Source organism: Anopheles moucheti, chromosome 3 (assembly GCF_943734755.1).
Source record: "Anopheles moucheti chromosome 3, idAnoMoucSN_F20_07, whole genome shotgun sequence".
Taxonomy (NCBI): Eukaryota; Metazoa; Arthropoda; class Insecta; order Diptera; family Culicidae; genus Anopheles; species Anopheles moucheti.
This window is the reverse complement of record NC_069141.1, coordinates 47,403,963-47,429,396: the sequence shown is the minus strand read 5'-3', so window position 1 is coordinate 47,429,396 and position 25,434 is coordinate 47,403,963. Positions and strand designations below refer to the sequence as shown.

General features: G+C 40.8%; 8 protein-coding genes across 9 annotated transcripts; 4 read left to right on the top strand and 4 right to left on the bottom strand.

The window, feature by feature from the left end:
- On the top strand, positions 1 to 4,371 carry LOC128301532 (uncharacterized protein CG3556). The gene is made up of 6 exons (XM_053038074.1): positions 1 to 937; positions 1,030 to 1,313; positions 1,388 to 1,707; positions 1,793 to 1,870; positions 1,941 to 2,023; positions 2,091 to 4,371. The coding sequence occupies exons 1-6, from the start codon at positions 1 to 3 to the stop codon at positions 2,150 to 2,152; spliced, it is 1,764 nt and encodes a 587-aa protein (XP_052894034.1). The 3' UTR covers positions 2,153 to 4,371.
- A 710-nt stretch (positions 4,372 to 5,081) lies between these two features.
- Positions 5,082 to 8,889, bottom strand: LOC128303948 (eukaryotic translation initiation factor 3 subunit C). Its single transcript, XM_053041052.1, has 3 exons — positions 8,820 to 8,889; positions 8,394 to 8,508; positions 5,082 to 8,292 (listed from the first exon to the last, which is right to left on the bottom strand). Exons 2-3 carry the CDS (start codon positions 8,484 to 8,486, stop codon positions 5,521 to 5,523), a joined length of 2,865 nt encoding a protein of 954 aa, XP_052897012.1. The 5' UTR covers positions 8,487 to 8,508; positions 8,820 to 8,889; the 3' UTR covers positions 5,082 to 5,520.
- Positions 8,890 to 10,354: 1,465 nt separating this feature from the next.
- On the bottom strand, positions 10,355 to 12,637 carry LOC128305960 (intraflagellar transport protein 74 homolog). The gene is made up of 5 exons (XM_053043609.1): positions 12,477 to 12,637; positions 12,291 to 12,405; positions 11,182 to 12,157; positions 10,589 to 11,109; positions 10,355 to 10,516 (listed from the first exon to the last, which is right to left on the bottom strand). Exons 1-5 carry the CDS (start codon positions 12,635 to 12,637, stop codon positions 10,409 to 10,411), a joined length of 1,881 nt encoding a protein of 626 aa, XP_052899569.1. The 3' UTR covers positions 10,355 to 10,408.
- Positions 12,638 to 13,837: 1,200 nt separating this feature from the next.
- On the bottom strand, positions 13,838 to 15,937 carry LOC128305961 (chromobox protein homolog 1-like). Of its 2 annotated transcripts, XM_053043611.1 has the most exons (4): positions 15,460 to 15,937; positions 15,268 to 15,388; positions 15,061 to 15,198; positions 13,838 to 14,321 (listed from the first exon to the last, which is right to left on the bottom strand). In XM_053043611.1, exons 1-4 carry the CDS (start codon positions 15,553 to 15,555, stop codon positions 14,143 to 14,145), a joined length of 534 nt encoding a protein of 177 aa, XP_052899571.1. In that variant the 5' UTR covers positions 15,556 to 15,937; the 3' UTR covers positions 13,838 to 14,142. The 2 variants fall into 2 exon arrangements, with proteins under 2 accessions (XP_052899571.1, XP_052899570.1); XM_053043610.1 differs by having other exon boundaries at positions 15,061 to 15,388.
- Positions 15,938 to 16,332: 395 nt separating this feature from the next.
- Positions 16,333 to 17,506, top strand: LOC128304358 (iron-sulfur cluster co-chaperone protein HscB). Its single transcript, XM_053041540.1, has 3 exons — positions 16,333 to 16,461; positions 16,557 to 16,739; positions 16,814 to 17,506. Exons 1-3 carry the CDS (start codon positions 16,432 to 16,434, stop codon positions 17,315 to 17,317), a joined length of 717 nt encoding a protein of 238 aa, XP_052897500.1. The 5' UTR covers positions 16,333 to 16,431; the 3' UTR covers positions 17,318 to 17,506.
- Positions 17,507 to 17,626: 120 nt separating this feature from the next.
- Positions 17,627 to 18,110, top strand: LOC128302614 (uncharacterized). The gene is made up of 2 exons (XM_053039479.1): positions 17,627 to 17,813; positions 17,899 to 18,110. Exons 1-2 carry the CDS (start codon positions 17,749 to 17,751, stop codon positions 17,990 to 17,992), a joined length of 159 nt encoding a protein of 52 aa, XP_052895439.1. The 5' UTR covers positions 17,627 to 17,748; the 3' UTR covers positions 17,993 to 18,110.
- LOC128302613 (N-acetylglucosamine-6-sulfatase-like) lies at positions 18,047 to 20,104 on the top strand. The gene is made up of 7 exons (XM_053039477.1): positions 18,047 to 18,187; positions 18,245 to 18,304; positions 18,380 to 18,718; positions 18,800 to 18,974; positions 19,054 to 19,254; positions 19,323 to 19,750; positions 19,811 to 20,104. Exons 1-7 carry the CDS (start codon positions 18,047 to 18,049, stop codon positions 19,958 to 19,960), a joined length of 1,494 nt encoding a protein of 497 aa, XP_052895437.1. The 3' UTR covers positions 19,961 to 20,104.
- A 1,666-nt stretch (positions 20,105 to 21,770) lies between these two features.
- On the bottom strand, positions 21,771 to 25,214 carry LOC128302370 (potassium channel subfamily K member 10-like). Its single transcript, XM_053039181.1, has 5 exons — positions 24,974 to 25,214; positions 24,731 to 24,887; positions 24,544 to 24,640; positions 24,242 to 24,371; positions 21,771 to 23,507 (listed from the first exon to the last, which is right to left on the bottom strand). Exons 1-5 carry the CDS (start codon positions 25,146 to 25,148, stop codon positions 22,765 to 22,767), a joined length of 1,302 nt encoding a protein of 433 aa, XP_052895141.1. The 5' UTR covers positions 25,149 to 25,214; the 3' UTR covers positions 21,771 to 22,764.
- Positions 25,215 to 25,434: the final 220 nt, after the last annotated feature.

The following is a 25,434-nucleotide window of genomic DNA, read 5'->3' as shown; positions in this document are numbered from 1 at the left end:
ATGGAACATCGAATGCAAATTGCAACAACGCTAGGTACGTTACTGCTGTTGGTCAGTAGAGCACTTGGCGAAAATGTCACCTCCATCGTACCGCCGACCGTGCAAAGTATGACGGATGCGGTCCATACAACGGCAGGTCTAATACATACGACCCAGCAGCACCAGTACCAGCTGTACACAACCTCGACCGTTCAGCTCAACACTCTTCCCACGGAGCAAACGGGCTCCTACACAATTGCTCAACCGAGTGCGACCGTTGGAGGATACTACACCACACCAACTAGCGATATAATACCTTCACAACCGTCGCCTGTTTCGCCGCTGTACATATCAAACACGTCTGTGTCCTTTGCTTCCTCGACAACCCAAACATCGGTGCGTCAAGATCTAATCGACAGCCTGCCCGTGGACGTTACGCAGATCGAGGAAAAACAGCTTGGACCTGGAGGACCTAACCAGGTTGAAAGTGTTGGCATACAGCGGGCCCTCTGCTGGTTGAGGGAGAAACGGTCGCCCGACTATAGCTGGGGCAACGATACGCACATGGTGATTCTGGCCAAAGAGCTGTCCGGTGCTCGCGATCCATCGGAAAACGACAATCCTATACAGGCGGTATCGGATCTGGAGAATTTGCTGTCCATCAAGCAGATGGACATTGAGGTGTTGACGATGCTTGATCGGCATCATGCCACGGCCAAGCTACCTCATACGGACCACGTTGCCAAGTACATCTTGGCGATGGGCGGGCTCTGTAAGGATGCGCGCCATTTCTACGGACACGATTTGGTGGCCGCTCTGGAACATCACGAGCACGATCAGGGGCAGGAGTATGAGTTCGCCCTGACCGCCCTTGCCATATGTAGTTCGGCAACACATGTGCGAAAGCGCCAGATACGTCGCCTGTTGGATATAGCTAGTGGTGAGGTTAACGATGTCGGTACGTACGACGGGATTCAAGGCTCCTCATTGTATTAATAGTAACAGTGTTGTACACATCTTACGGATTATTAATTTGTGGTTTTGTTGCAGATACGATCGCCATGGTGTTGTTGGCATTACGATGCATCGTAACCGATCATCGGCATCGTCATTTGCAGCACTTCGTCCGCCGTCCAGCTCGTGGATTGGCTAGCTTGCAAGGGCCACAGGGAAGCTTTGGTTCACTTCGAAGCACGGCGCTGGCTATGCAAGCACTGCAAGACTTGGAACCAGATCCGGCCGGCAAATGGAATCGTACTGCCGCGTCCGAGTGGCTGTTGGCCAAGCAACGTACCGACGGAGGCTGGACGGAGGAACCGCTGCAAGATGGACAGGTGAGCAAAACGAATCCGCAGCAAAACGCTGTAGCATTTAGCACTCTCTGCCACTGCTCTGTTCGGATTTGCAGGATCCTAGCATCGGCATTGGACTAACGGCCGATATTGTGCTTGCCCTCGGTTGGCGTGGGTTGGGTGCAGTTCGGGCGCTACAATGTGATCATGTGATGCGTGAATCGAACGAACCATCGGAAAATGGAGAACCCAAACTAGCTGCACCGGTAGGTCTCGGCATATCGCCCGTAGAAGAAATGGAACCAAGAAATGTCTCATACACCTACACCCTATGGGTGGGTACGAACGAAACGGAAGAGTATTTCCTCGATTTGACTTCACCGAAAAATACCACCTTTTTCCGTGCCATGAAGCAAGCGGCAGAAATCGATCCTAGGTACTATGTTACGCGATGAAATTCAAACCAGATTAATGAGGGTGCGTGCGTAAGGTGATGTTAATGTGCGTTAACGTACTTGCAGGTTTGCTTTTGAAGCACGCGAATGGCCCAACGGACACTATGTGCACACGCTGGCTGGAATGAAGGAGGAACCAAAAAGGTATTGTTTGGACTACATCAAACGCTTGCCGGCGCCAGTGAGTGACAACTTGTTTATACTCTACTTACAGCTATCACTATTGGCTGCTTTATCGCTTACCCGAAAGGCCGGATACGAAAAATCCTCCTGGAAATCAGTTAATAGCTCCACTAGGTAAAATGTGTCTTAGATGACTTAAGTATACAATAGAAATTCTTCTAAACTATTCAACTACTTGCAGGAGTCGATGAGCTGTTAGTGGAAGATGGTGAACATTATCTTTATTGGTACAAGAAGCTATAAACGTTGTTTTCCTTCATCAAACCAATACGAGCAGGATAGTAAGCAATAAGTGACCATAAGCAACTTTAATGCCGGCGATAATAGCAGCAATAAAACGAAAGGCTACAAATGTAAAAAAAAGAGAAGTAACAGCAATCTTGCAGTATCTCTTACTGTAGAGGGGGCTAGATGATGGCAGGAAGCTTTACCCAAGATTAAATGTGCACAACGCTACGCATTCTCATCATCAACAGTGTTTCAGGTTTATCCAACACAATGTACGTTTCATTTGCCACATCACACTAGGCAGCACTTGGAAGGTCGCGTATACATACGCCGGCCGTGCAATTTATATGTTTAGTACCTACTGCTCCAAACATTCCCATCATTGCTCAACAGTACGAAGCGTGGTTTGATATATACTTTCAAACTCAAGTTGATTGAAATTTAAGTAGCAAACAATCCAACACTAGAAAGTACAGCTAACTACAAAGATAAACGCCAACGGGACGCAGAACCTGATAAGCAACAGTTTTCTCTCGCAGGATACAAGGCAAGGCACGGATGCGGGAGAGTAAGAGAGATGAGATAAAATAAATTGTGGACCATCCGTAAACGAGTATAGAAAGAGGGAAACTATGGTAGGTGCGGTATGAAGTACCATCTTGCAATAGCTAGACGGTTAGATCAAGATGTAAGCGTATACAAACAATTATACAAAATATACATAAATATCTATATACAAAAAACCGTAAATGAATATATACACATATACATATACAGTCATAAAATATACACATACGTACATTGCAAATGCCGAACCACCATAGAGAACAAGCGTAGGGCAAAGGAGGAACGTGTATGGCAGAGAGCATGACCACCGTGCTTTTAAGGGTTCCACCCCATTCGTGGAAAGGTGAGCGCTTTTGCATATTTTTTTTTCTAAATCAGCTAATCAGCATGTTTAGTGACGTGAGTTATTGCCCAAAATAGCACCAGCAAGTGATGCACTCCAAATTGACAATAATTAAAGCATAAATAAAAATGGAAGTAAGGTAAACGACAAAGACGACACGAATTGTACGGAGTAGACGCAAAGCAGGACACGTAATTGGGAAAAGGATTTAGCTTAAGAAACAGTGATCAGGCAAAAGGGAACAACGATGTGTTGCAAACCGAGTCGAAAGTCAACAGTGTATTGTAGCTGCGTAAGGGGTGATTATCCAACTAGGGAACGTTTCACAGAATGCACACACCAAATTCGGCACAAATAGTTGAGGACACAGGTTTGAAAATAACAGTGGATGCGTTCGATAGCCATTTATCTTTCCATGCTCTCATTTGGATCTGCTAGCATGTAGTAATCAAGAAAATCTGTAGTGTTAACCAATGTAACAGTAGTGGCATGCTCTAAAGACAATATAATTTACATACCAATGGGACGCTGCTCAACTAGTGTTTATAACGAAACTGTTACGCATGTTAGTACATTTCCCCGATGTTGCAACGGGTTAATGCCATGAACACACAACATGAACCATAAACATAAATATGTTGTTGCGTTAGAAATTAAATGATATATTTTGCCATTTCTATGTGCAAACTAATTTGAAACGCTGCTTATTTGGACTTATCCTAGCGCATAACACTTATCCTGTTTACATGTACATTCAGTACACCGGTAAACGGAGAAACACATAAAGCCACAAAAGCCAAACGTAGGGTCCATAATGATACTAAATAATAAAAAGAAACATCCCACAGCAGTTGGAACGAAGAAGTTTTACGAGACACCCTTGCTGTAATTTCGCAAAGGAGCAGCAGGCAGGGGACTAATCAAGCATAGCATAGCGACCATGCATAGAGATCATGGTAACAAATAAGCAACGCCACAAATGATAATGAAAAAAATATTAGTATTGTACTGTACACGTATTGCTCCGCATTCCTTAAAACTTATTTCATCAACAATGCTAACTATATTGCAGTTAATGAACCCATAACCATACCAGGAGACAGTATCACAGCCTCCAACAAACGTTGGCCACATTATTTGTATTTAGATTTTGGATTTAAACCTTAATTAAGTTCGACTACTACAGTCTCAAAAACCCCACCAATAACAGTGTGAAAGTATGTAAATCGTCCATCTAGAAAAGGTACTAGTATCATAAAGAAAATAAAACAAAGAATATCGCCTGCCTATTAAATTTATTTTGTTGCCTAATTACAGCATACAAAGATCATCGCAAAAGTAAAAAGCATTTTTTAAGGAATTTCATAGATCGCATCGGATCTGTCGGGATGATCTTATGGGTTCTTTGACATTATTTTGAGTGCCCTTAATCGAATAAGTGCGCACTTTTCAGCCATGGTAATAGAAACGGGATTGTAGATAACCACAATTAGTGTTGGGTTGAGAGCGAAAGAGCTACCTCAATCGCTCAGCTCATTCGAAAGAGCTACTTGACCCATAACTAACCACAACCACTGTAGAACCACGCCAGGAAGAATACGAGCCCGACGCGAGGAAGGCGTTGTGACTGGGCGCCTCCATTACGCCACGTTGAGAACTCGATAGAATGAGGCTCATTACTTTTGGGACGTTTCCTGTACCTAATAAGCAATTATTCTTTCCTTTCCCTGCCCAATTTTGAACAGATAACTAAACATAATTTAAAACGTGTTAAGTAAAATTGTTTATGTTTAACTTTCAAAAGTAAATTAATAATTGTTTATAATTTAAAGGTGTATTGAGAAAACAAACTGCTAATTTAAAAATTCTTTCGCAGTTTATGTGTAACAGATGTCTCATTCAAATCCAAAATCCAAAAAACAAAATTAAGTAAACTTTTATACCACTTACCTTATGTTCAGCTCCTGTTGTTGCGATTTCTACTTTATCGTGTTTTTCTTTCGCAAACATGGTGCGGCACGCTGTCTGCATTTTGCTCCATGTACGAGACAACATGCCACGCGATTGTAAATACGGCACAACACAACTGGTGTGCGGCTAGTTCACATCGAATGGCAATCATGTATCGTTCATTTATTGGGTGAACTGTTTTCAATTGTGTTAACAAGTCGAGTTTTCTGCGGAGCTGTACTTTTATGAACGTTTTTTGCATAATATGTATGTATCGATAGAATACTGCCCTTCTAGAACGTAGAATGCTAAAAAAGCGGACCAATGTTTTGTTTTCAAACTTTACAATCATCCGTAATTTTAACAATTCCATGCAAGGTTGGGTCACCGTACTGTCAAATGTGAGATGAAAAAGGGTTCGATATTTGCTTGTTGCGCCAAGGTATTACTGGCTGCTTGGATAATTTTGCTGCGGGTCAAAAAAGAAGGTTGGCCAATGCGTTGGCACGTTTTCGTTGAAGAATTACTCTGCTTTACTCTGATAATCGACGTTGCGCATTTGTTCGCGCTGTTCTCTGAATTCACGCTGGTGCTCTCGATGTTCACGCTGATCACGGTGGTGATCACGGTGGTGTTCACGCTGGTCTCGCCCCTCCCCACGATTCTGATTACCGCGGTTGCCACGGTTTCGGTTATCCTGCCTGCGATTGTTGTTCCAGTTTTGATTTTGGTTCTGGTTGCGATAGTTTTGGCGATCGCGATTGTAGCCCTGGTTTCCTCCACGCTGGAAGAAGTTACCTTGTTTCATTTCAAAGATACGCTCGTTCGCATCTACCAGGTTGGTCACTTTATCGGCCAGTTGCATCGAAAGCGCCTGCAGACGGGATGGTTCAGAGCGATGCATCACGATCGTTTCGGTTGGATCGTCAAGCGATGCCATTAGCTCCTCGTTGATGATCATCTTGCTGATCAACGAATGGACCTTGCTTTTCGGCAGCTTGAACATATCCGCCAAATGCGGTACGCTAATCGATGCAAACACGTTCGAGTATGTGAAGAGATATGTGCGCAGCGATTCTTCTTTGATGAACTTTACCATCATTTCGCGAACACGGTTTGCTTCGTAAAACAGATCCCACACTTTAACGTTCATTTTCTTGTTCACGATGAAGGTGGCACAAGCGTTCCAATCGCCGTGTCGCATGGCCCTCGCCGCTGCAACCACATGTTCGCGCATCGATTCCGGTGGCCCGACCAATGACTGCCGTTCGGATGATCGGAGTTGTTGATAAAATGTCTTACTGATCATGCGGCGACGTGCATCGAACTCGTGTGCAGCCATGTACGGAATCTCGAGCAGCATCGCCGAAACCAGATAGACGCATTCAAGTAGCTCCAGATTGATGTGCATGTGGAACGGCATTTGGCGCTGTTTCTCGATCTTCTCCTGCTCTAGCGAACGCTCGTGCTGGCGCTGTGGCACAAGCCCTTGTGCGAGCAGTTCCTTCGGCTTACCCGTCATCATCAAATCAACCAAACAAAGATGTGCATCCTTAATGTTACCGTGGCGGAAGGCACACAAACCCAGATTTGCCATCATTCGATTGTAGAGAATCTGGGTTGCGGGATCGGAATGATGAATCGTTTCCTGGAGGTGTGACATGAGCACCAGGTCACGCGCTTGAAACCAGTTATCATGCAAAGCGTGATGGAAAATGTGTGACAGAATGGCTCGCGTGCGCAACCGATCGGTCTGATCCTTGGCGTAGATGTAACGACAAAGCTTATCCATGTCTTCTACCGAAGTGACAGTATTGGCAGGTAACTGTCCCTTCCGTTTCTTCAAAACGTTGGGATCAAATTTGTAGTACAAATGATCAATTTTGCGCAGATAGATACGGCAGATTTCCATCTCATTTCCCAACCGCTCTACGTATGTTACGACCTGCTCAATAATGTTCGTGACTGGTACCTCGTCCTTTAGACGATCAACGTACTCATTACTGTGCGGGTCGCACTCTTTCAACAGTTTAATAAACTCATCATCCAGACGTTCAACTGCTGTCAACATGCAGCCGCGAATCTTAAAGGGAGCCGTGTCATATTCCTCTTGCTCGTCCAAGATAGACTCTGACAGATGTACATCTTCGTGCTCCAGCAGCAACTTCAGCAATTCCTGGATTTCTTCCAACAGTTTGCTCCAGTGCTCCAGTTTCATCGCACCGGACACTTTTGGATTGTAGTCGAATATTGCTGACACGATGTTGAAGCGAATTTTGGCCGCTACTGCCGGACCTAGGTTATTCGTCTCGGACACGGTACGCAACTCTCGCAGAAATTCGATCTGCATCTTTCGATCAGTTCGTTTTTTACCACGGGCAGCCATCACCTCGTTCAATTTGTTTACGACCAGCTTTGTGTCGATTTCAGCATCCTTAGCGAACATTTTCGGTTGCTCGGAAGCGCCAGACCGAGTTCCATTTACCACCTTCCACCCTTCTTCCTCCTCGTCATTCTCGTCAAACATTTCGTCTTGCTTAGGTTTCTTTTTCTTTAGTGCGTCGCCGGTCTTTTTCTTCTTTTCTTTTTTGAACGCATCGTCGCCCATCGCACCGGAAGGAGCGGTGGCCTGCTCATCCGTACCCTTTTCAGGTTTCTTCAAGAATCGGTCACGAATGCTCGTATACTTTGCGTCTTCATCCGAAGAAGTGCTGTCCGAGTCGGAATCACTTCCCCAGTCTGATGAATCGGAATCATCGGCCGGTTTTACGGGCTTCACCTTCTCTGGTTCCTTTTTGAAAGACACCGCTTTCGGTACATCCGGTTGAATCACTACCCTCTCAGGCTCATCGTCCGATCCCTTCTCTTCTTCCCGTTCGTCGTCATCTTCCTCTTCAGCAAACTCTTCAGGAGCGGCACGGAAACGCTTCAAATCCGATTCAAAATCTTTGATATACTTGCGGAATTTCTGCCGTAGCGTACCCAACGCTTTGTTGTTGTTTTTCGACAGGTTCTTGCGGTTATCTTTGTCATCCCAGCTCTCATTAACAAAGTCTTCCAATTCGGCAAGAGCCCGAACAACAATGCGCGGCGTAACACCATTTTCTTCCTTCATTACTACCGGCAAAGCCTTCGTATAGGCGCGCATGAATTCTTCAAAACTGGTCAATACACTGGACATATCCCTAATCTTCTTATGGTTGCGGATGCTCTTAATGATGTTCGAGAGATCCTCATAGCGCTTCTCCTTCTTCGACCGAACAACGCGTTTGACGTCCTCTTCCTCATCGCTGAACTGTAAACATGAAAAAATAACAATTTCAAATTAATGTAATCCATAAACTCTTGAAATCAGTTTACATCACCCTAGCTTTCATGCGATGGCGAAAATCTTACCGTAAACTGAGCAACTTGCTGACGAATCACTGGCTCACTATCAGAGGAGCTATCCGAATCAGAATCCGAACCACCGGCGAAGAAACGAGACATCGTAACACCAGCTAGAGTTGGACTGTGAATGGAGGAAAATTACAAGCAAAGATTAATTGAGGTAGGATGGACCTTTTCCTGTTCACAGTCAATTGTTGTAAAATAGCAAAAAGTTTCACAAATAGGAGTGATATTAAGCGGAGGGAGGATATTTTCTAGGTTAGGAATCTTCGTTCATAGGGCGCATACGGCAGCTGCCACGCACGACACTAATGAGTACAGACGAACGCTATTTGAAGCTGCTCGTACTTGATATACTCATAACAAACATGAAGTAAAGTTTAGAAAATAAATAAGTCGAATTTGCAGAGCTGTAGTACAAGAAAAACGCACTTTTCCCAGAGTTTTCGTAGTTTTCAAGTCGCACACACACGTCTAACCAGACGGACTGAACCATTAGTTGTCAAAGTTTGGGAAAAGTCATCGCACTTCGGCGTATTGCAGAAATAAAACATCGCACTATGCTCTTCGGCCTGTCATTCCAATGCTCCCAGTGAAAATACAATGTAAAAAAATATGTGCGTCGAACAGAAGAGATACCGTATTTTGAGTTGCACGTTGTGTAAACAAGAAAGGCGATTTGTGTAGCAATCTGAAGAAATGTTTATGCTGCTAACAGTATGAACGCTGCCCGTAATTGTAATTTTAGCATGATATTGCAACGCTGCTATCAACAAATACGTCATAACGCGTGTTGTGGACGACAAATCGAAATGCAAGAATTAAATTTTAGAGAGAATGGTATTGCAGATTGAATTTCGCTGAAAATCGTGAATTCAACCTTTCGTATTGTTATGGACCACCCTATATCGCATCGGTGGATCCCACACGGTAACTCACTGTTGACAAGCAACGGTCAGGGGTCGATAGTGTAAATGTAATCCACCGGTGCTAGCGAGAGGTCAGCACATGGGCGCGCGGCCAGACACTATGACCGTTTCGGGAGCGCGAAAGTTGTAACGTCGTTTTTAGATGTATATTGTTCGTAATACGTGTTGTAAACGGGTCACGTGTCTAAATTCATTCGGTGTTCGTATGGTGTCCACCCGTGACTAAGAAACTTAAAACGTATATTGTAATGTTCGATGAATTACTGTTTTGTTACATTTTGTCTTGTGCTGGTTTCAAAGCAATTGTTGCGAAGATGCGTAACTTTGACTTGAAAGCCATTGCTTCTGCTTTGACTGATATCTGATTAAAATTAACATTCGATGGGACACAAAAAATTGGTTTGGTCAATATTTACAGAGAGTTTGAGAAAAGTTCCAAGTGGTGAGGGATTGAACTTATAGAAGTCCCTCATCTTTCTACAAGAAGTAACGACCCTAAACAAAAGGTTGCAAATGCCAGTGAGAGCGCGAAGATAGCAAGCCAGTCGCGTGCAAGGAAGCGTAAGGAAAGGATTGGAATGATTGAGAAGTTAATGTTTGACGATAAAGGAATAATTACACAACGTAGGGCAACATGTACAAAAATGTCTCTACAGTGTAATAATCACGTGGGAAAACGCAACACGGTGCATTGGTTTCTGTACAACGCACATCCAACTTATTCAAGCGACCTATGAAATTGGACATCTTTCGAAGGTTTTGGACGATGCGATTAGAAACTGTCATCTAATAAAGATTAGTCTCGAGAGTAGAAATGAGTTGACTTTAACTTTATCAATTGGAATAGTTCAATTTACTATTCCAATACTATTACGGCATATTTTTTAACTTAATGTACATGTTTTAAGCATTATTCCTAAATAAATTCCTTACTTGCTCATCGTTTCGTTTATGTTATTCACTTTATTATTATGCAAACAAATATATACTATCGAAATATGCATATTTTATGCATGATTTGCTGAAATATCCCGTGCTAAATGTAGACTTACAATTGTGATATTTTTTACTGGTTAGTTTGAAAGGGATTTTCTATATCAAACGATTTGCAGATATACTTTCCATCTCACTGCTTAAAAGTGTGTTATGTTCGTTAACCAACTCATGTACTTCAGCACGTGTTTTTGTGTAGTTATTTTCCTAAAAAAACATAAAAGGAATATTTAATTTAAGCTAAACCTGTAAGAAAAGCACTTGGGCATATATGGTTACCTGTTGCATCTGATTGACCGTTTCCTGCAGTACTTTATTTTCTTTCATTAAATCGACCAATTTATCTTCGAGGTGAGAAATTTGTCGATACGTGTCATTACTTTTGAGGCTGACCTTAATCTCGTGATTTCTATTCCGCGCTTCATCGACCACATTCTCGGTGACACGCTTTTTATCTTCCATTTCTTGTAGTATTGAAGTGAGGTCGTTCATCTTCATAATTGCATCCGCACGTGGTACTTCTAAATTAGCGTACTTTTGAATGTTTTGAAGGGCCTCTGTTTCTTCTTGTCGCAAGGAATTAACTTGTTGCATCGTGCGTTTTTCCAATATTTGCAGTTGCTTCAGTTGTATGCCGAGCTTTTTATATTCTTTCATCAATCCGGCATGGGAATTGAGATCATTTTTCGAAGTAAAGCCATTGCCCTCAAGTTTGTCACCACCGATCGCTTTCATGTTAAATCCTTGCAACGTAATTTGCTCAATCGCATATGTGATTTGATTTTTCAAAGTATCTACACCTAAAATAATAGTTTTAAAAAAATTATTTGCTATACACAAATGCATCTGCAAGCAGAGCAATATCATCTTACTTTGTAGTTCCTGGTTCATATTGCTCTTGAAACTGTCCATGAATGCAGACATTACTTCATCGCGCTTTTTAAGTTCCTTGTACTTAACGTGTCGTTCAGAGTTGCCTTCTTCAAGATCTTGGTCTATCTGCTGTAAAGTCTCCTTTTTTTCAATCAACTGATCTTCAACAATTTTCAACTGTTTCCCAATGCTGGCTAGTGCCTGGTTGTTTGAGCGGACGTCATTAATCAGCTTTTCACGTTCCTGCGCTGGGGAAAGACGATTGTTTTCCTCCTCACGTAAAGTGTTCCTTTTGTTCAGCAATTCTTTCAGCTTCGATTTAAGACGATGCGCTTCAGAGCGAGTCTGGGAATTCATGATCATAGTGTTCGATCTTTCCTTTTGTTTTTCCATCTCACTGATCTGGGTGTGGTAGATTACGTTCTGTTTGCGAAGGTTTTCCGACAACGTTTGATATTCCCGATACTTGTGCTGATCTTCCTCGGGCAGTGAGTTGATCATTTCAATCACTTTATTTTTTTCCTTTTCCGTCTCTTTTTCCAGATCTTTATTTTCGTTGTCTTTTTGTTGTCGTTGTTTGAAAATCAGTTCCAATTGTTCCTGAATATGTTCGTTTCGCTCTCTCAATGCTACTGTTTCGTTCAAAAGATGTTGCCGGGTCATACCCGAGGTACAGTTATCCAAAGCTAAATTCATCGAAGTCAATGTAGATTGCAGGTTTGTCAACTCCTTTGCAGCCTCTTTCACTCGTTTTTCATAAAGCTTCCGAGCTGATCGTTCACGGTCGAGAAATTTTTTCTCTTTCAGAAGCTTGTTCGTTTCTTGATTGATTTCTTGAATTTTGCTTTGCAGTAGTGCATGCCAGTAGCGTTTATCTTTGATTTGACGATTACTACTGGCAGCAGTTCCCAGTCGACCGTAAGAAGTTGACAGCCCGCTAATGCCATGTTGTGTTATCGGTCGTTCAGCCATTCTCTGCAAATGATTGGGATGTACATTATTGTACATTGTACAGTAAAATTTCGATGATGATAGATGGGCCATTTTGTCTTGAAACATTCAACATGTTAAAACAAAATAGCCCTGAATAAAGTACAGAAAAGCATACATTTCCAACATTCCCCAAAGCTGTCCCAATGCGTTGAGATGTTGACGAACTAATGGGAATTCCATTATTTGCCAGCAGTCTACTAGCAGTTCCACTTCGCAAGGCAGAAGGAGGCCTGTAAAGTGCACAATGCGGGATGTTAGTGAATCAGATGCCAATTGCCTAAACCAAAAACAAACCACTCACTTCATCGCAGTTCCAGGTCGTATGGCAGCAACGGGACTTGGTGTTGCCGAATAGGCCGAGTTAGCCGAAGCTAATAAATTGTTGTTAGGTCCCAAACCTCTTCTAGATGCTGGACGATCTGGGTAGGATCGCACCGAAGAATTATTGTTCACGTCTTCCATCAAATACTGTGAAGCTATATGTTTAATATAATCTTGCCAAAAATTCAGCGTCACGTAACTCGTCAATTTGTTTGGCTGTTTAGCCGTCTTTCGTTTCCTAGGTAACGCGTAGTGCTGAACTTCAGTAATTGATGCCATTGCAGTCGAAAATGTCAAGTGGCGTTTGTCGAAGGTTTGCGCTAAAAAAATTTGCCATTTGTAATTGTCGATAATAATTGTTCGAATGTATTGAACCCGTGCGTTTTCCAATATTCTTTTTGTTTTATTCATTCACTATTTTTATATTCTTGTATGTGTGAATTGTAACCTCAGCATACTTTCTTACGATATTCAAATTCGTCGATCATATTAAGTGCTTATTTTGTTAAATTTATTGCTTTTGCATCAGAACTAATTGAACACATAACGGACAAGGAAAGAACTACGTAGCTAAAACAAAACAAAAGGTGGACGAGACAATGGTCAAAAAGTAGTATTAATCGTAAGAAAATAATGAAAAATTAGAGTATAATCAAATTACTTTTAAGCTTCCCAATTAAGTTCCTTTGCTCGGTTGAGGATTCGATCAGTGCGGAACATAACGCCTTTTCAAGTTATTCGAACGCCTGCTGCTCTGTTGTTACGATAAAATAGATCATGATTGTCAGAAGAACATATATCAATTACGCTTTTTTCCCTATAGTTCATGTCGTATTGTCGATGAGTAGGTTTTGTATCCGTTATTACGATCCTACCCAAGGTAGCATTGGTCAATGGGTTGATATAGGCCGAACAATTTTGTGAGATTTCCACATAGGCAGAGTAAATTTACTATAAGCGAAATCTGGAATACAGGCAGTCCCCAAGATACGCTATTATAGCGGACCGCTATAACCCGGGAAAAATCCGCGTAAGTCGAATCCTGGTGTTAATTCGTTTATACTTCAAAGTCACAGAGTGGACTTCCTTCTCTACACTTCATTTAATCAACGAATCAGTCGAATTTTAGAAAGAATTCATAAAAATAAGTTAGAAAGAAATGTTTTATATGACAAAAAAAATATTTTCGACCAATTTTTAACCTTTTTGCTTAAATTGTGTGCTATAAACTAGCTATCTCGGGAACCGCGTTTCTCGGGGACTGCCTGTACTTACATGTAGGGATTAGGTTAGTTTTGGTACTTTGATATAATTTTACATAAAAATTCGAGCAATTTAATGAAGACAAAATCTTTATTTTACACTAATTACATCCATTTTCGTATTTCGTTTACTTAGATGGGAAAATAGTTTTAGCTATCCCATTAATCATGAAATTGTTGTTATGATGTTAGAGATGTCCAAGAATACGTGAATATTTTCAAAATATAGTACCAAGTTTGAATTTTTTGCGGATTGTATATTAAAAATGGTTGGCTAATGATATTGATTCTGAAGTCCCATGTAAAAGTATAACTGATGAAACAGTAAACAAAGCAGAAAGTAATAGGTTATGAGACACATAAAATTATAAACAATTGTACTTCCTAATCCACTCGCGCCTCCGCTCTTGATTCAGCCGACTGCCATGTTAGTCTGGATTCATAAAATTTAATCACAATTTGCGGGCATTTAACATTTGCTTGTTCAGCGGGTACTAAGTCGGCGTTCGCTGCATTCTTCCATTTCATTAAAAACATCAGCTTTCCATGGTCATCAGTTGCACCTAAGAATACAGCAGTGCGTAACATATGCATTAGCTACTAAATTAAAAAATCGTCTGAAAGGTTACACTATTGAAAGTTTAAAATTTGAAGTTTTCCGAGGTATAAAAATAATATTTATGCACAAGCCTGATTTTGAAACACGCACAACAGAAACAACAGATCAACAATTTTACAGGTCACAACCATATATTAGGACCGTTGTTAAAATACCAAATTTGAATTGCTAGAATATTTTCTTCAACAATACAATACAGAACAAAATATTCTTCAACAATAGTTCTCCTAAGCAAGTTAAAATTGTTAAAAAAAACTAAAAATACGACGTTGTATTCGTTTAGCTGCAATTCCAAAAAATTTAACTTTCAAGGAATTTTTTTTCAGTATTCTGTAACCCCCCCTCTGGTTTTAACATCTTCAAAGACTCTTAAGACTTTTAATATTGAAGAAATAAGATTTCTGATTGTTTGTGAGCCCATTTGCTCTCAACATTGACTTGGAGGTGTTGAAGGGTGCTGTTTGACGTCACATTGCGTATACTTTTGGTGTCATTATTTTTCAGATTCTCGATAGGCTTACAAACCTAGTCTTCAAGCTGGCCATTAATGTACGGTATTTTCTTTTGAATCCTACTATGCCATTGCTGGTGACAATATCACAAAAATGAAGCAACTTTCTAACTCAAGAACTCTTAACTCACATTAAAACTTACCAATAAAACTTAACTAAAAATAAACTTACCAATGATTTCTTCCGGGACCAAACCCCGTTCAAATCCCATCTTCTTGTCTCCCGTAGATTTCCGTTTAGCTGGAGCTACCTTCGATTCATCCGATGGTTCCTTTAGTTTGCTCTTCCTTCCAGAACTTTCTTCTTTCGCTGGCGATAGTGAGGATATAACCGAAAGTTTAAACAAAAGGATTTTTTTTACTACTGCAATTAACGTACCCTCTTTCTTCTTTTTGGATTCTTTAAATGCTTGAATTAGATCGTCGCAGTCAAGATTTTCTTCCGGTTCCCAGGTGTTCTCTTCCGATGAATAACCTTTCCACTTAAGAAAATACTCTACCTGTAAGGGAATTGAAAATAATGATTGCTGACATCTTAGCACACCTGCCATAACCTTTGCATCTATACTACCTTTCCATTCACGACTCTGCTGTCCAAAATTTTTTCGACTGAAAATTCATTTGCTTCTTCAACCGGTTCTTCGGGTTTCAGCTTTTTGTTGCTCATTGCCTGTGCAAAGATGGCGTCAATGGCGAACTAAAGTGAGCAAAATCTATCAGCAGTTCTGCTCGCTGGAAAGGCGGGAATCTGTGGTTCCAGTTGCAACTTATTTCTGGGGTACTTAAGAATGTGTGAATATTGCGATAGCGGATGATAGAAGCCTGCTGCTAGCTAATGCTGCTTGCTTGAAATGTTTGCTGCGCTACAACGCAACAAGAAAGCAAGTGCGGCCGGTAGAAAATATCGTTTTATCGTACGATGTAGATTTAGTGTTACAATAATGGTGTGCGTTGGCCTAACCAAACACTATGAGATAGTTTAAACAGCACTTTTTGAGAATAGAGACAATTTTAATACAGCCGAACTTTTGCGCCCAAACAAATTTGTGACACCCGTCAAAAGAAGACGCCGGACAATGTGCGGTTGTATCAAGTTTCCCCGAATGCGGCTGATTTTTGGTGAAGCGTGTCAATCTTCTTCTTCTTTAGCTGTAATATGTCACATGGCAAGTGACACGGATGATCATATTTGTATTTAGCGGAAGACTTTATTTTCACTATATGGTTAATATTTACGACTGCAGAAGTAGTAATTTGTTAAGCAATGTCTGCTGATGTAAAATGTCAAAATTAGATGTTTTTGTGCACCGTCTGATCCCTTAGTTACACATTTAAGGCAAATCCTCTGCGGTATTCATTCTTTCAAACATTTTATGCAGGATTATGTAAAGGCTGTTTTTGAATTGTTCAAGATTTTTTTTTGTTCGTGACTGTGTTGGCGAAATCCCAGTGTGAATTATGATGGTGTACTTGAAGCGACCTTTGGTTGTCAAATTGCTCAGGGCATATAACCTGCTGGTATGTTGAATAGCTGATAAAATAGATGCTTTTTGGAAACCCGGCACATCGAATCGTAAGTGGAAAAGAACATAATTCTAATAAACACTGCAAGTATTTCAGAAGAATGTTGTAGCAAAAGCGATATTTTGGTACTGGTATACATTTCAGGAAGCAATGTTGGTATTCTCGCACTTTAGAAGAGGATTGGAAAGATGGCTCCAGATGTCAACAATGCAGTGCAGAGCTGTTGCCACTGCAGCTAACCGGTGCTGGAAGTGTGGTAATTTCGAAGTTACTAACATGTTTTTCTGTGCATCCTGTGGCACAATACGTGAAACAGCGAAGGAACAAGTGTGTAAAACGAGTTTGCACTATCGAATGGGCTTACGAAATAGTTTCGTTAACAAGCGAATTTATTGTTGCAGGACTTTTTCGAATTGTTAAAAATCAACAAGGAATTCAAGATCGATACCTCGACACTTGTGCAGAATTATCGACATATTCAAAGTATGATACATCCGGACAAATTTGCTCAGAAATCTGAGCAAGAAAAAGAGATCGCGTTAGAATGGAGCTCCTTGATTAACAAAGCTTATAGGACTCTATCGAAATCGATTGAAAGAGGCAAGTATTTACTTGTGTTGAGCGGTGTTACCATTTCGGAGGAAAATACTTCCGTTGATAAGGAATTTCTCTTTACCATGATGGATCTTAATGAATCCGTGGAAGATGCACAAACTGCGGAAGAGCTACAAAAGGTAGCATCACAGTTATCAGTAGACATCGAAGATCTTAATTCCAAGCTAGTTCAACTATTCGAGTCGAATGATATGGATGGAGCCAAAGAAACAATAATTCGTCTAAAATATTTGCTGAATGTTGAGAGCACGATTAAAGAAAAGCTATTACAGTTGAATTTGAAATCGTAAAATGGTAAGGATTCAGCGAACATGTTAGCAGAAAGGGTGTGAACAGTAGTGTGGAATGAAATAAAAGTTCACATTGCTAACGGTTAGTTAGTGTGTTAGTTAGTTAGGTTATTGTGAATTACGTAGTTATCTAGTGTATAACAAGTACAAGTACCTAGCCGTTTTGTATGAATAAACATATTTCAACCCGAACGATAAATATTGCCCATTTTTTCAACTGAACTGTTTTTTTTTAAATGCCTTGCAATAAAATTCGATGATTTGTGTTCTGTGTCAGCTTGACAGCTGTTCAGAAAATAACATAGAATTTAATCGCAGCACACATTACCACGCGCCCGAAAGAAATTGTGCGTAAATCGGGAAGAATAGAATAGAAAAGAATAGATTTATTCTGAATAGTGCACAGTAAATTTAGTGAACATCGCATCAGAATGGTTCAGAAATCGTCGGGATTCGTCGGCTTCTTCAAAAACATATACTACGATGAGTATAAATGGTATGAACGATTTGCAGATGCACATTGCATTTGTCCCTTTCTTGTATCCTACTGGTCTTTCATGGATTTTGTTTATCCCATTCAGGGCTCTAGTGAAGAGTGCATCACTGTTCGTCGTCGGCGTGCGATTTGCTCAGGAATGTGTCGGTCTGGAACTAATGCCATCCGTAGCCCATTGAAGGAAGATAATTGAATAATAGTGTAACAGTACTTTAACAATAAATCCTTGTTGTATGATGGCGTATCCCAGACTTGTAAGCATTTTGTTGATTGTGGGTTGTGGTTGTTCTTTGGTTAAAGCAGATGCAACAAAGGGCGGATATAACTTTGTGGTTATACTTACCGATGATCAAGACATCGTACTGCATGGTATGGTAGGTATTGTTATTGTACGAAATAGACACGCGTGAAACACTATACCCAACTTGCAGACACCGATGGTAAAGACCCTTGGCCACATCGCTAACGAAGGAATAACCTTCACCAACGCCGTAAGTAGTTTGTTTTGTGAAATGCCAGTAAAAATTGTTTACACTTTTGATACATACTTTATTTGCTTTACGTAGTTTACAACATCCCCAATTTGTTGTCCATCACGAAGTTCAATTCTGACGGGAAAATATGCTCACAATCATAAAGCAATCAATAATTCCCTGTCCGGTGGATGCTATGGACCGCACTGGCAGAAAAACATTGAACCGGATGCACTGCCTGCGTTGTTGTCTAATGCTGGGTATGATACATTTTTTGCTGGGAAGTATCTAAATGAATATTTTTCCGAGACTATTCCGCCGGGATGGTCTCAGTGGTTTGGCTTACATGGCAATTCGCGCTACTATAACTTTACGGTCACGGAAAATGGCAAAAAGACTACTTATGCTAATGAATATTTTACTGATTACTTGGTAAGTTGTCTGTTACAATGTACACGATACCGTTGGATATCTATTTATATATACATTCGATTTGTTTTATTTTGGTTTTAGAATTCTAAGGCAATAGATTTTCTACGGAAAGCGAACGAAGAACGACCATTTTTTGCAATGATTGCGCCTCCAGCTCCGCATGCACCATTTACACCGGCGAACAGACATGCACATCTTTTCCCAAACGCAAAGGCAGTTCGAACACCAAATTTTAACATATCATCCAGTCCATTGCGTAATATAACACCTCCTGTGACACAATGATTTGCACATTTCGTGAAGGCGTATAATTTTCTGTCTCTTTTAAACAATAGAAAAACATTGGCTTTTGACTATGCAGCCGTCTACATTGCCTTTGGAGTTTTTGGATGAAATCGACTCTATTTACCGCAAAAGATGGCAAACATTGATGGCCGTTGATGATATGGTAGATAACATTGTTACAACGTTGCAGGAAAAAAAATTGCTTGAAAACACATTTATTTTCTACACTTCCGACAATGGATTTCATTTAGGTAAATTTTACTTACCCACGGAATGTCACTAGCGTTTTAATTGATTGTACTGTTTTTATTATCCTCAGGACAATTTTCTCAGGCGTATGATAAACGGCAACCGTATGAAACAGATATTCGAGTTCCCTTACTTGTGCGAGGCCCTTTAATCGATCCCAAAACTCTGCAAGAATCAGCGGTCGCATTAATTGACATCGCGCCAACCATACTTCGATTAGCCAATGTGCAGCTTCCGTTCGCTATAGATGGTCGACCACTGCCACTGAACGGTGAACGGAAGGATGTAGATGAGAGACAAATTTTAATTGAATACTGGGGTGAAGGAAACTTGGAAACGTATAATCCACTGTGTCCTTGGAACGCACATGATAGGCTTCAGTTATGCACTGTAGATGCAGCCTGCCACTGCCAAGATGCCTGGAACAATACTTTCAATTGCGTTCGTCACCTAGCAGAAGATTTGAACTTTATTTACTGCGAGTTCAAAGATGACGAGGTAGTGCTGTGCAAGACAGCTGTTCCGGTCTCATATTAATGCTGTTTTAATATATTGCAGCATTTCGTTGAAGCGTACGACATTACCAAAGATATGTACCAAATGAATAACATCGGATATGAAATTCTTCCCTCTGTTAGAGCAAAGTACAGCTTAGCACTGCAGAATCTTTCAGCTTGTGTTGGACCTACATGTAATAGAATCTATTGATCGTACGATACTGTATAATATGCTATACGTTCACATCGAGTGCCGTGAATTAACACAAATTGCAAAAGTTCTCAAAGTGTAGATCTGTACTATTACTAATTAGATATTAAAATTAACATGAACAATATGGAACAAATCATAAAAAATCTTAATAAAGCATTTGAAATATACCATGAAAGTGTACGTTTGTAATTTGCTGAGAAACACAAACAAGAATTGTGAATAACACTGGGTAACACAAAGATCTGAATTAAGATACAAACGCAAGCACGATTGGTATGTCATGGTTTGATTGAAGTTGTAATGATCGTGCCACCTGAAATTACACAGTGTCCCCCGTAACCATTGCCAATTAGATTAGTACGCTTAGTAATAGTATTAGTAGATTAGTAGTATTAGATAGATTCAGAAATCAAATTATCGTTAAAACAAGCTTAACGGTTATCTAAATAGTGAAGAACTTTTTTCATGAGTAAGCAAAGATGATATAATATGATATGATACAAATGATATGATAATGATGACATAACTCACGAGATGTGCTTCTGGGTGTCCATGAGTCTGGAAAAGCTTAAAATAGTAACCGGACTCCATATTTGATGGAAGGGCACTAGCAGGACAATCGAGACATACGCGGAAATCGTTCATTACAAAATAATTGAACATAAATAATGAATGTAACATAATAATAGTGGTTTAAAGTGAGATTCATAGCGGGTTTAATATCACCTTGTATTTAGTTATAATAGATTATTCCAAGATTGCGAATAGTCGCAATACAAGAGAAGTACTGGAAAATTCACACCAAAGGAAAGGATGATATTATGTAGTACAATATGTGGTCATATCTACGGCATAATGAAGATAACTATCAAAAGGAAGTAATACACTGCACACGACAAACAGAGCAAAGAAAAGAATATCAAAAACATGTAAGAACCGTAGTAGACGCTACAATAGCAGTAGACGTTCTTGAGTTCTCGAGAAAATCCGCTACCGGCAGATGGCGTTAGTTTATTTTGCGTGAACATACTGATGGCTTGTACCTGAGCCCGAGAACGTTACTTTGGCTTGTGCCAGAGGACAAAGTATGTTTGATTAAAATTAGCTATGTTTGATTGAGTAATAGATAATTTTAATAGGTAAATAGGTTTGATTGAGAGCGCGAGTTTTATCTATTTAAATTTAAGGTGGAATGACCTCCTCGCAATCCTCGTAATATGGAGGCGAGGACAACGTGCTAAACGTTCTATTTGTTCGTTAACATGAAGGAGATGTTGCGTTTCGGCTATAGTAAGATAATGGAGGATCCAGTTCCTTGGAGGTCCTAGGGGAATGGCCATCGTCATTTAGGAAGAGGATTCGCCGTGATGTTAGGGACTTCTCAATAAATTGTCGTGATCCTAATTGTTCAGGAGGTCCCAATCCGTCGCACTGCCGTTCATCGTTCAGGTGTTTAAGGTATGCTTGGTACTTGGAGCCCCTGGAAGTTGCATAGTGGATGATCATCCCCTGCAATAAGGTCCAATAGCATACAGTACATAAAGGTAAAATCAGGTGACGTTATGCTTTCCGAAGGTAAAGTAAACGGAGAATATTTTTTCATTGTAAATTTTCGTAAACTTCTGGTAAACTTCCCGTAAAATCACGATTTATGTTTAACGAGAGTAAGAACATTACCTCGCAGCAAGCAGCTTTTTTACTGAGAAGTATTTTTTTGAAATCAAAATTTTGAAAACAAACATTTAACATGGCAGCAGAAATCAGTATATACTCATCAACAGATTGTAATCGTGGTATTTCGCTGGCTTTTTCTAATGTAGTTTATGTTTTTTTATTGGCCTCACAATGTTACAACAGAATACTATGTACATGTTTTCGATCGAGGTTAGTAACAGTTAAACTCAATGCGACGTTACTCTGCCTCCAATGGGTGTATACCGCTTTTCGTCGTTGTCACTATTCGCGGAAATGTTGCTGTAATCTCACTCACTTATTTGCTACCTAAACCGTACGTGCAATAGTTGGCACGATTTTGACCAAACCGATAATCTTGCTTAATAGCTACATACATACATTCATTAGTAATGTATATTGCATGAGTGTGGTGATTGTTCCTTTGGGACATTTGACAGTATTTTTGATGAAGTTCTTCGTTGAGTTGAGCGAGAGGAGAGAAGGTGATGCTCATAAAACATTGTTTTATTGATACCGATTATTAAAACTTTCTTCCACCTTCGCTGTGTTACACATATGCTGTGATCCTTATTTACTTGTCATTGGGTCGAGCTTCTATATTACACACGGCCGTAACCGAAAGGTTGTCAACAATAGGAAATTTATTGGTGAAACACACCGGAAGCTTTCTGAGCGAAGGTGTTCCAGTCATATCAAACCTTGATCACATCATTTGGATACTGGTTCGGTGGAGGCGTTTCACCATTACGGGAACCGTCTCGTCACATGAACACATCGTTGGTCAGGGTCGGCTTTCTCGGTGTGGTAGGCACGCCGTGCAAAAATTTGGATTCGTCCTCAAACGTGACCATTTTTTCGCGCGGCTTCGGTGCGGCCAGCATGGTCGAGCTGGCCGCGTGCTGTGTCACTAGATTGCGTTTAACCGGAGGGAGCGCTAGATCGCCTACGCCAGACAGATTGAATTCGCTAACGCTTCGAGGTACGAAATATTCCATGTGATTCTCCATGATGCCGGTGGAACGCCGCGCTGGAGTATTGCGATGAAATGCGCTTGAACGGCGCGGAAGTGAGTTGTACTCGTTGGGGATAAGATCGTTTGGCCGTTGTCAGGATTTTATCGGTGTCATGGCGACCGAAACGAGCGCCACATCCTCGGTGGATGTGGGTAGCGATTCGGGGATGGTAAACTTCTTCAACCAGATGATAAGTTCTGTTTGGATGAGACTGAAGCACATTGCTACGACGGCCATCCCGATGATGATGTATGCTGATGCGGCGTATTGTGCAACGGTGCCCTTCGGCATCAGATCGCCAAACCCGATGGTACCGAGCGAAGTGAAACAAAAGTATAGGCTTTCCAGTACTCCCCAAGGCTGCAGCTTATGAAACAGTACCGCCCCTAGTGTAATATAGCAGATCAGTATCATAATGCACACCGATATTGGTACCACGGATTGAGAGTGAAGTTTGCTGTTTGCTGCCATTCCGCCGGCACGCAACCCGTGCGCATTGAGGGCGTATGCGCAGGGATCGTGAATGGTAGTGCCACCGTGGTTCCAGGTTTGATGGTAGCTCGGTTGCTGCGACCGTTTATGCATTTCGGCCACCGTTGCCTTGCTGCTCATGGGAACGCTGACACTGCCAATACTTGAATTGCTGCTGTTGCTGTTGTTGGTGCTCCCAGGAGGGGAACGGTTCGGTCGTATACGACGAAAAAGACAACGCATACCACTCGATAAGCCTTCGCCGATGGCCGAGAGGTACAGCAGGATGATGGGTATTCCAAAAAGCGCATAAATCAGTGCTGCCACGCGTCCCCACTGGGTCCGTGGGGAAATGCCGCTAAAACCTATAACAGATCAAGTAGAGAGTATGAAAAATTACGATGAAAGCAAATTCCACCACAAACTGTATCTTTTAATCTGCGTGCTCAGTTTTGGAGGTTTGGTCGGCTTTCACTAAGCGAATAATTATCAAAGTAAAAGTTTAATGTAAAGTATTGAAGGCATAAGGAAGTTATGCATGTGTTATGATTTTTTTCGTATTGAGAAAAGAAAATGGTTACACACCCTCGGTAACCTTGGTGAAAAAATCTGGCAGCCTACACAAGTCACGCAGGTAAATAGATGTAACGTCTACATCGAACTGATGGACGGCAACTGTTTTGGTTGGGCAGGACACCAGAGTTCACAAATGAATTGAAAATATATTCTAGGTGGTGGTAAATCCCACCGCAACCCAATTTTTTGCGAAACAATGAGAACATTATCCAAAAGATGCAGAAAAGTAATCGCCGACGATGCGGATTACTTTTCAATTTCTCACTGCTGCATGTTTTATATAACTTTTGTTATGATCACTTTAAAAGTTTAATTAATTGCGGTAAAATTAATACTACAAGGATGATTAATATAATTTAATAATAGTTGTTTCTATTGTTTGATGCGGAATTGGTTTTGAATAGGATTAGAAAAAAACAGTGTTATGTGGAATAATATATCAATAATGAATCTGTAACAGTTGAACCACAATAAAACCAATAATGACAAATTATTAATGCACACACATTTCAACAACTCTTACCTATTGTTGTTATCAATGTTAACGAGTACAGGAAAGCGGAAGCAAATGTCCATTTGTAGGGCCGTGTGTTTTGCTGTACATTGGTCACCTGTTGTGTACGAGAAGCTCGAACTGCTCGTATTATCGTGTCCTAATCGTGATATTGAGAAGAAGAATAATGGTTAGGTATGTAAAAAACGGAGGAAATAGAACAGCATTCCTTGACGATCGTTTTGTGATTAGTGTTTTTATGCTGTTATTTTGTCGCTCTTGGGTTTCTTATACTCTATCAGCTCTAAATGCTCTCGTATCGATGTAATTACCTGAAAATGTAATATTTCTTGGGCAGCCAAACGAGTCCAATTTTCTTTATAGAGTATGTTTAAATCCTCAGTGATGGACCACAATCGATCGACAGTCCTAGAGTGGAAAAGACAGGATTACGTACAAATTAAGGTGCGATTTGTTGAGGTAGTCGTGTAAACTTATCAGCGTGAATTCGGTACTTACTTAAGGCGCATTTCTGCACTAACTAAATCATGCCTAGGATATGGTTTGGATGCCGCTACAGAAGTTTCAATGATATCGCCATCTTCACCATCTCCTTCCAGCGTGACGAAAAGTACTGATCCAAGCGCAGTGTAGGCTAGAACCAGTACGAGAACTCCTGTAAGCACATTACCGAAGGAACATCGTAAGCATAACGCTGTGTTGTAGGTTGAATGAGAGCTGGAAAGTGACGTGTTACTATACCCAGAGCCGAGGCGCATTGAGATTTTGGTGCTTGCTGGCAGCCGCACAGGGTAACAGGTTCATTTTTATCTGTCTTCGAGGAAGTAGTGGAAAAACACAGCGAAGGACTTTGTGGACGAGATGATGTACCACTACCAATATAGTTGGGAACTTGAAGTGGTGGTTTGGTGTTCATACTGAGAGGTTTTGGAATGTATGGCGTTCGGAGAGTCTTTCTTATGTTAATGTGTTGGTCGGGTTGCAAATCTTAGCCACGCATGCATGTGATACGTTAAACCGTGATCCTGCGCTATACACAGTGCATTTCCATGAATCTTGAATGAGGAAAGAAATTTGCCAACATTAATTTGCAGTTTAAATATAGCACACCCGTTTTTTGCTTAGTGCAATGAGAAGAACCAAAGAATAATACTAATATTGCCGTTGTTTCTGTACCACTCAAGTAGGTAATTTAATAAGTA

Coding starts and splice junctions, on each gene's coding strand:
- LOC128304358 (XM_053041540.1), top strand. CDS start 16,432: ATGCTTTTTGGAAACCCGGCACATCGAATC. Junction 16,462..16,556: donor GAAACCCGGCACATCGAATC/GTAAGTGGAAAA, acceptor TATACATTTCAG/GAAGCAATGTTGGTATTCTC. Junction 16,740..16,813: donor GTGAAACAGCGAAGGAACAA/GTGTGTAAAACG, acceptor TTATTGTTGCAG/GACTTTTTCGAATTGTTAAA.
- LOC128305960 (XM_053043609.1), bottom strand. CDS start 12,637: ATGGAAGACGTGAACAATAATTCTTCGGTGCGATCCTACCCAGATCGT. Junction 12,406..12,476: donor CGACCTGGAACTGCGATGAA/GTGAGTGGTTTG, acceptor TGCACTTTACAG/GCCTCCTTCTGCCTTGCGAA. Junction 11,110..11,181: donor TATGAACCAGGAACTACAAA/GTAAGATGATAT, acceptor CTATTATTTTAG/GTGTAGATACTTTGAAAAAT.
- LOC128301532 (XM_053038074.1), top strand. CDS start 1: ATGGAACATCGAATGCAAATTGCAACAACGCTAGGTACGTTACTGCTG. Junction 938..1,029: donor TGGTGAGGTTAACGATGTCG/GTACGTACGACG, acceptor GTTTTGTTGCAG/ATACGATCGCCATGGTGTTG. Junction 1,314..1,387: donor AACCGCTGCAAGATGGACAG/GTGAGCAAAACG, acceptor TCGGATTTGCAG/GATCCTAGCATCGGCATTGG.
- LOC128305961 (XM_053043610.1), bottom strand. CDS start 15,555: ATGAGCAACAAAAAGCTGAAACCCGAAGAACCGGTTGAAGAAGCAAAT. Junction 15,389..15,459: donor GCAGAGTCGTGAATGGAAAG/GTAGTATAGATG, acceptor ATTCCCTTACAG/GTAGAGTATTTTCTTAAGTG. Junction 14,322..15,060: donor GGTCCCGGAAGAAATCATTG/GTAAGTTTATTT, acceptor CTGTATTCTTAG/GTGCAACTGATGACCATGGA.
- LOC128303948 (XM_053041052.1), bottom strand. CDS start 8,486: ATGTCTCGTTTCTTCGCCGGTGGTTCGGATTCTGATTCGGATAGCTCC. Junction 8,293..8,393: donor AGCAAGTTGCTCAGTTTACG/GTAAGATTTTCG, acceptor TCATGTTTACAG/TTCAGCGATGAGGAAGAGGA.
- LOC128302614 (XM_053039479.1), top strand. CDS start 17,749: ATGGTTCAGAAATCGTCGGGATTCGTCGGCTTCTTCAAAAACATATAC. Junction 17,814..17,898: donor TACTACGATGAGTATAAATG/GTATGAACGATT, acceptor TATCCCATTCAG/GGCTCTAGTGAAGAGTGCAT.
- LOC128302370 (XM_053039181.1), bottom strand. CDS start 25,148: ATGAACACCAAACCACCACTTCAAGTTCCCAACTATATTGGTAGTGGT. Junction 24,641..24,730: donor AGTGCAGAAATGCGCCTTAA/GTAAGTACCGAA, acceptor TTTCCACTCTAG/GACTGTCGATCGATTGTGGT. Junction 24,372..24,543: donor AAGAAATATTACATTTTCAG/GTAATTACATCG, acceptor TATCACGATTAG/GACACGATAATACGAGCAGT.
- LOC128302613 (XM_053039477.1), top strand. CDS start 18,047: ATGATGGCGTATCCCAGACTTGTAAGCATTTTGTTGATTGTGGGTTGT. Junction 18,975..19,053: donor CATATCATCCAGTCCATTGC/GTAATATAACAC, acceptor TTTAAACAATAG/AAAAACATTGGCTTTTGACT. Junction 19,255..19,322: donor CGACAATGGATTTCATTTAG/GTAAATTTTACT, acceptor TATTATCCTCAG/GACAATTTTCTCAGGCGTAT.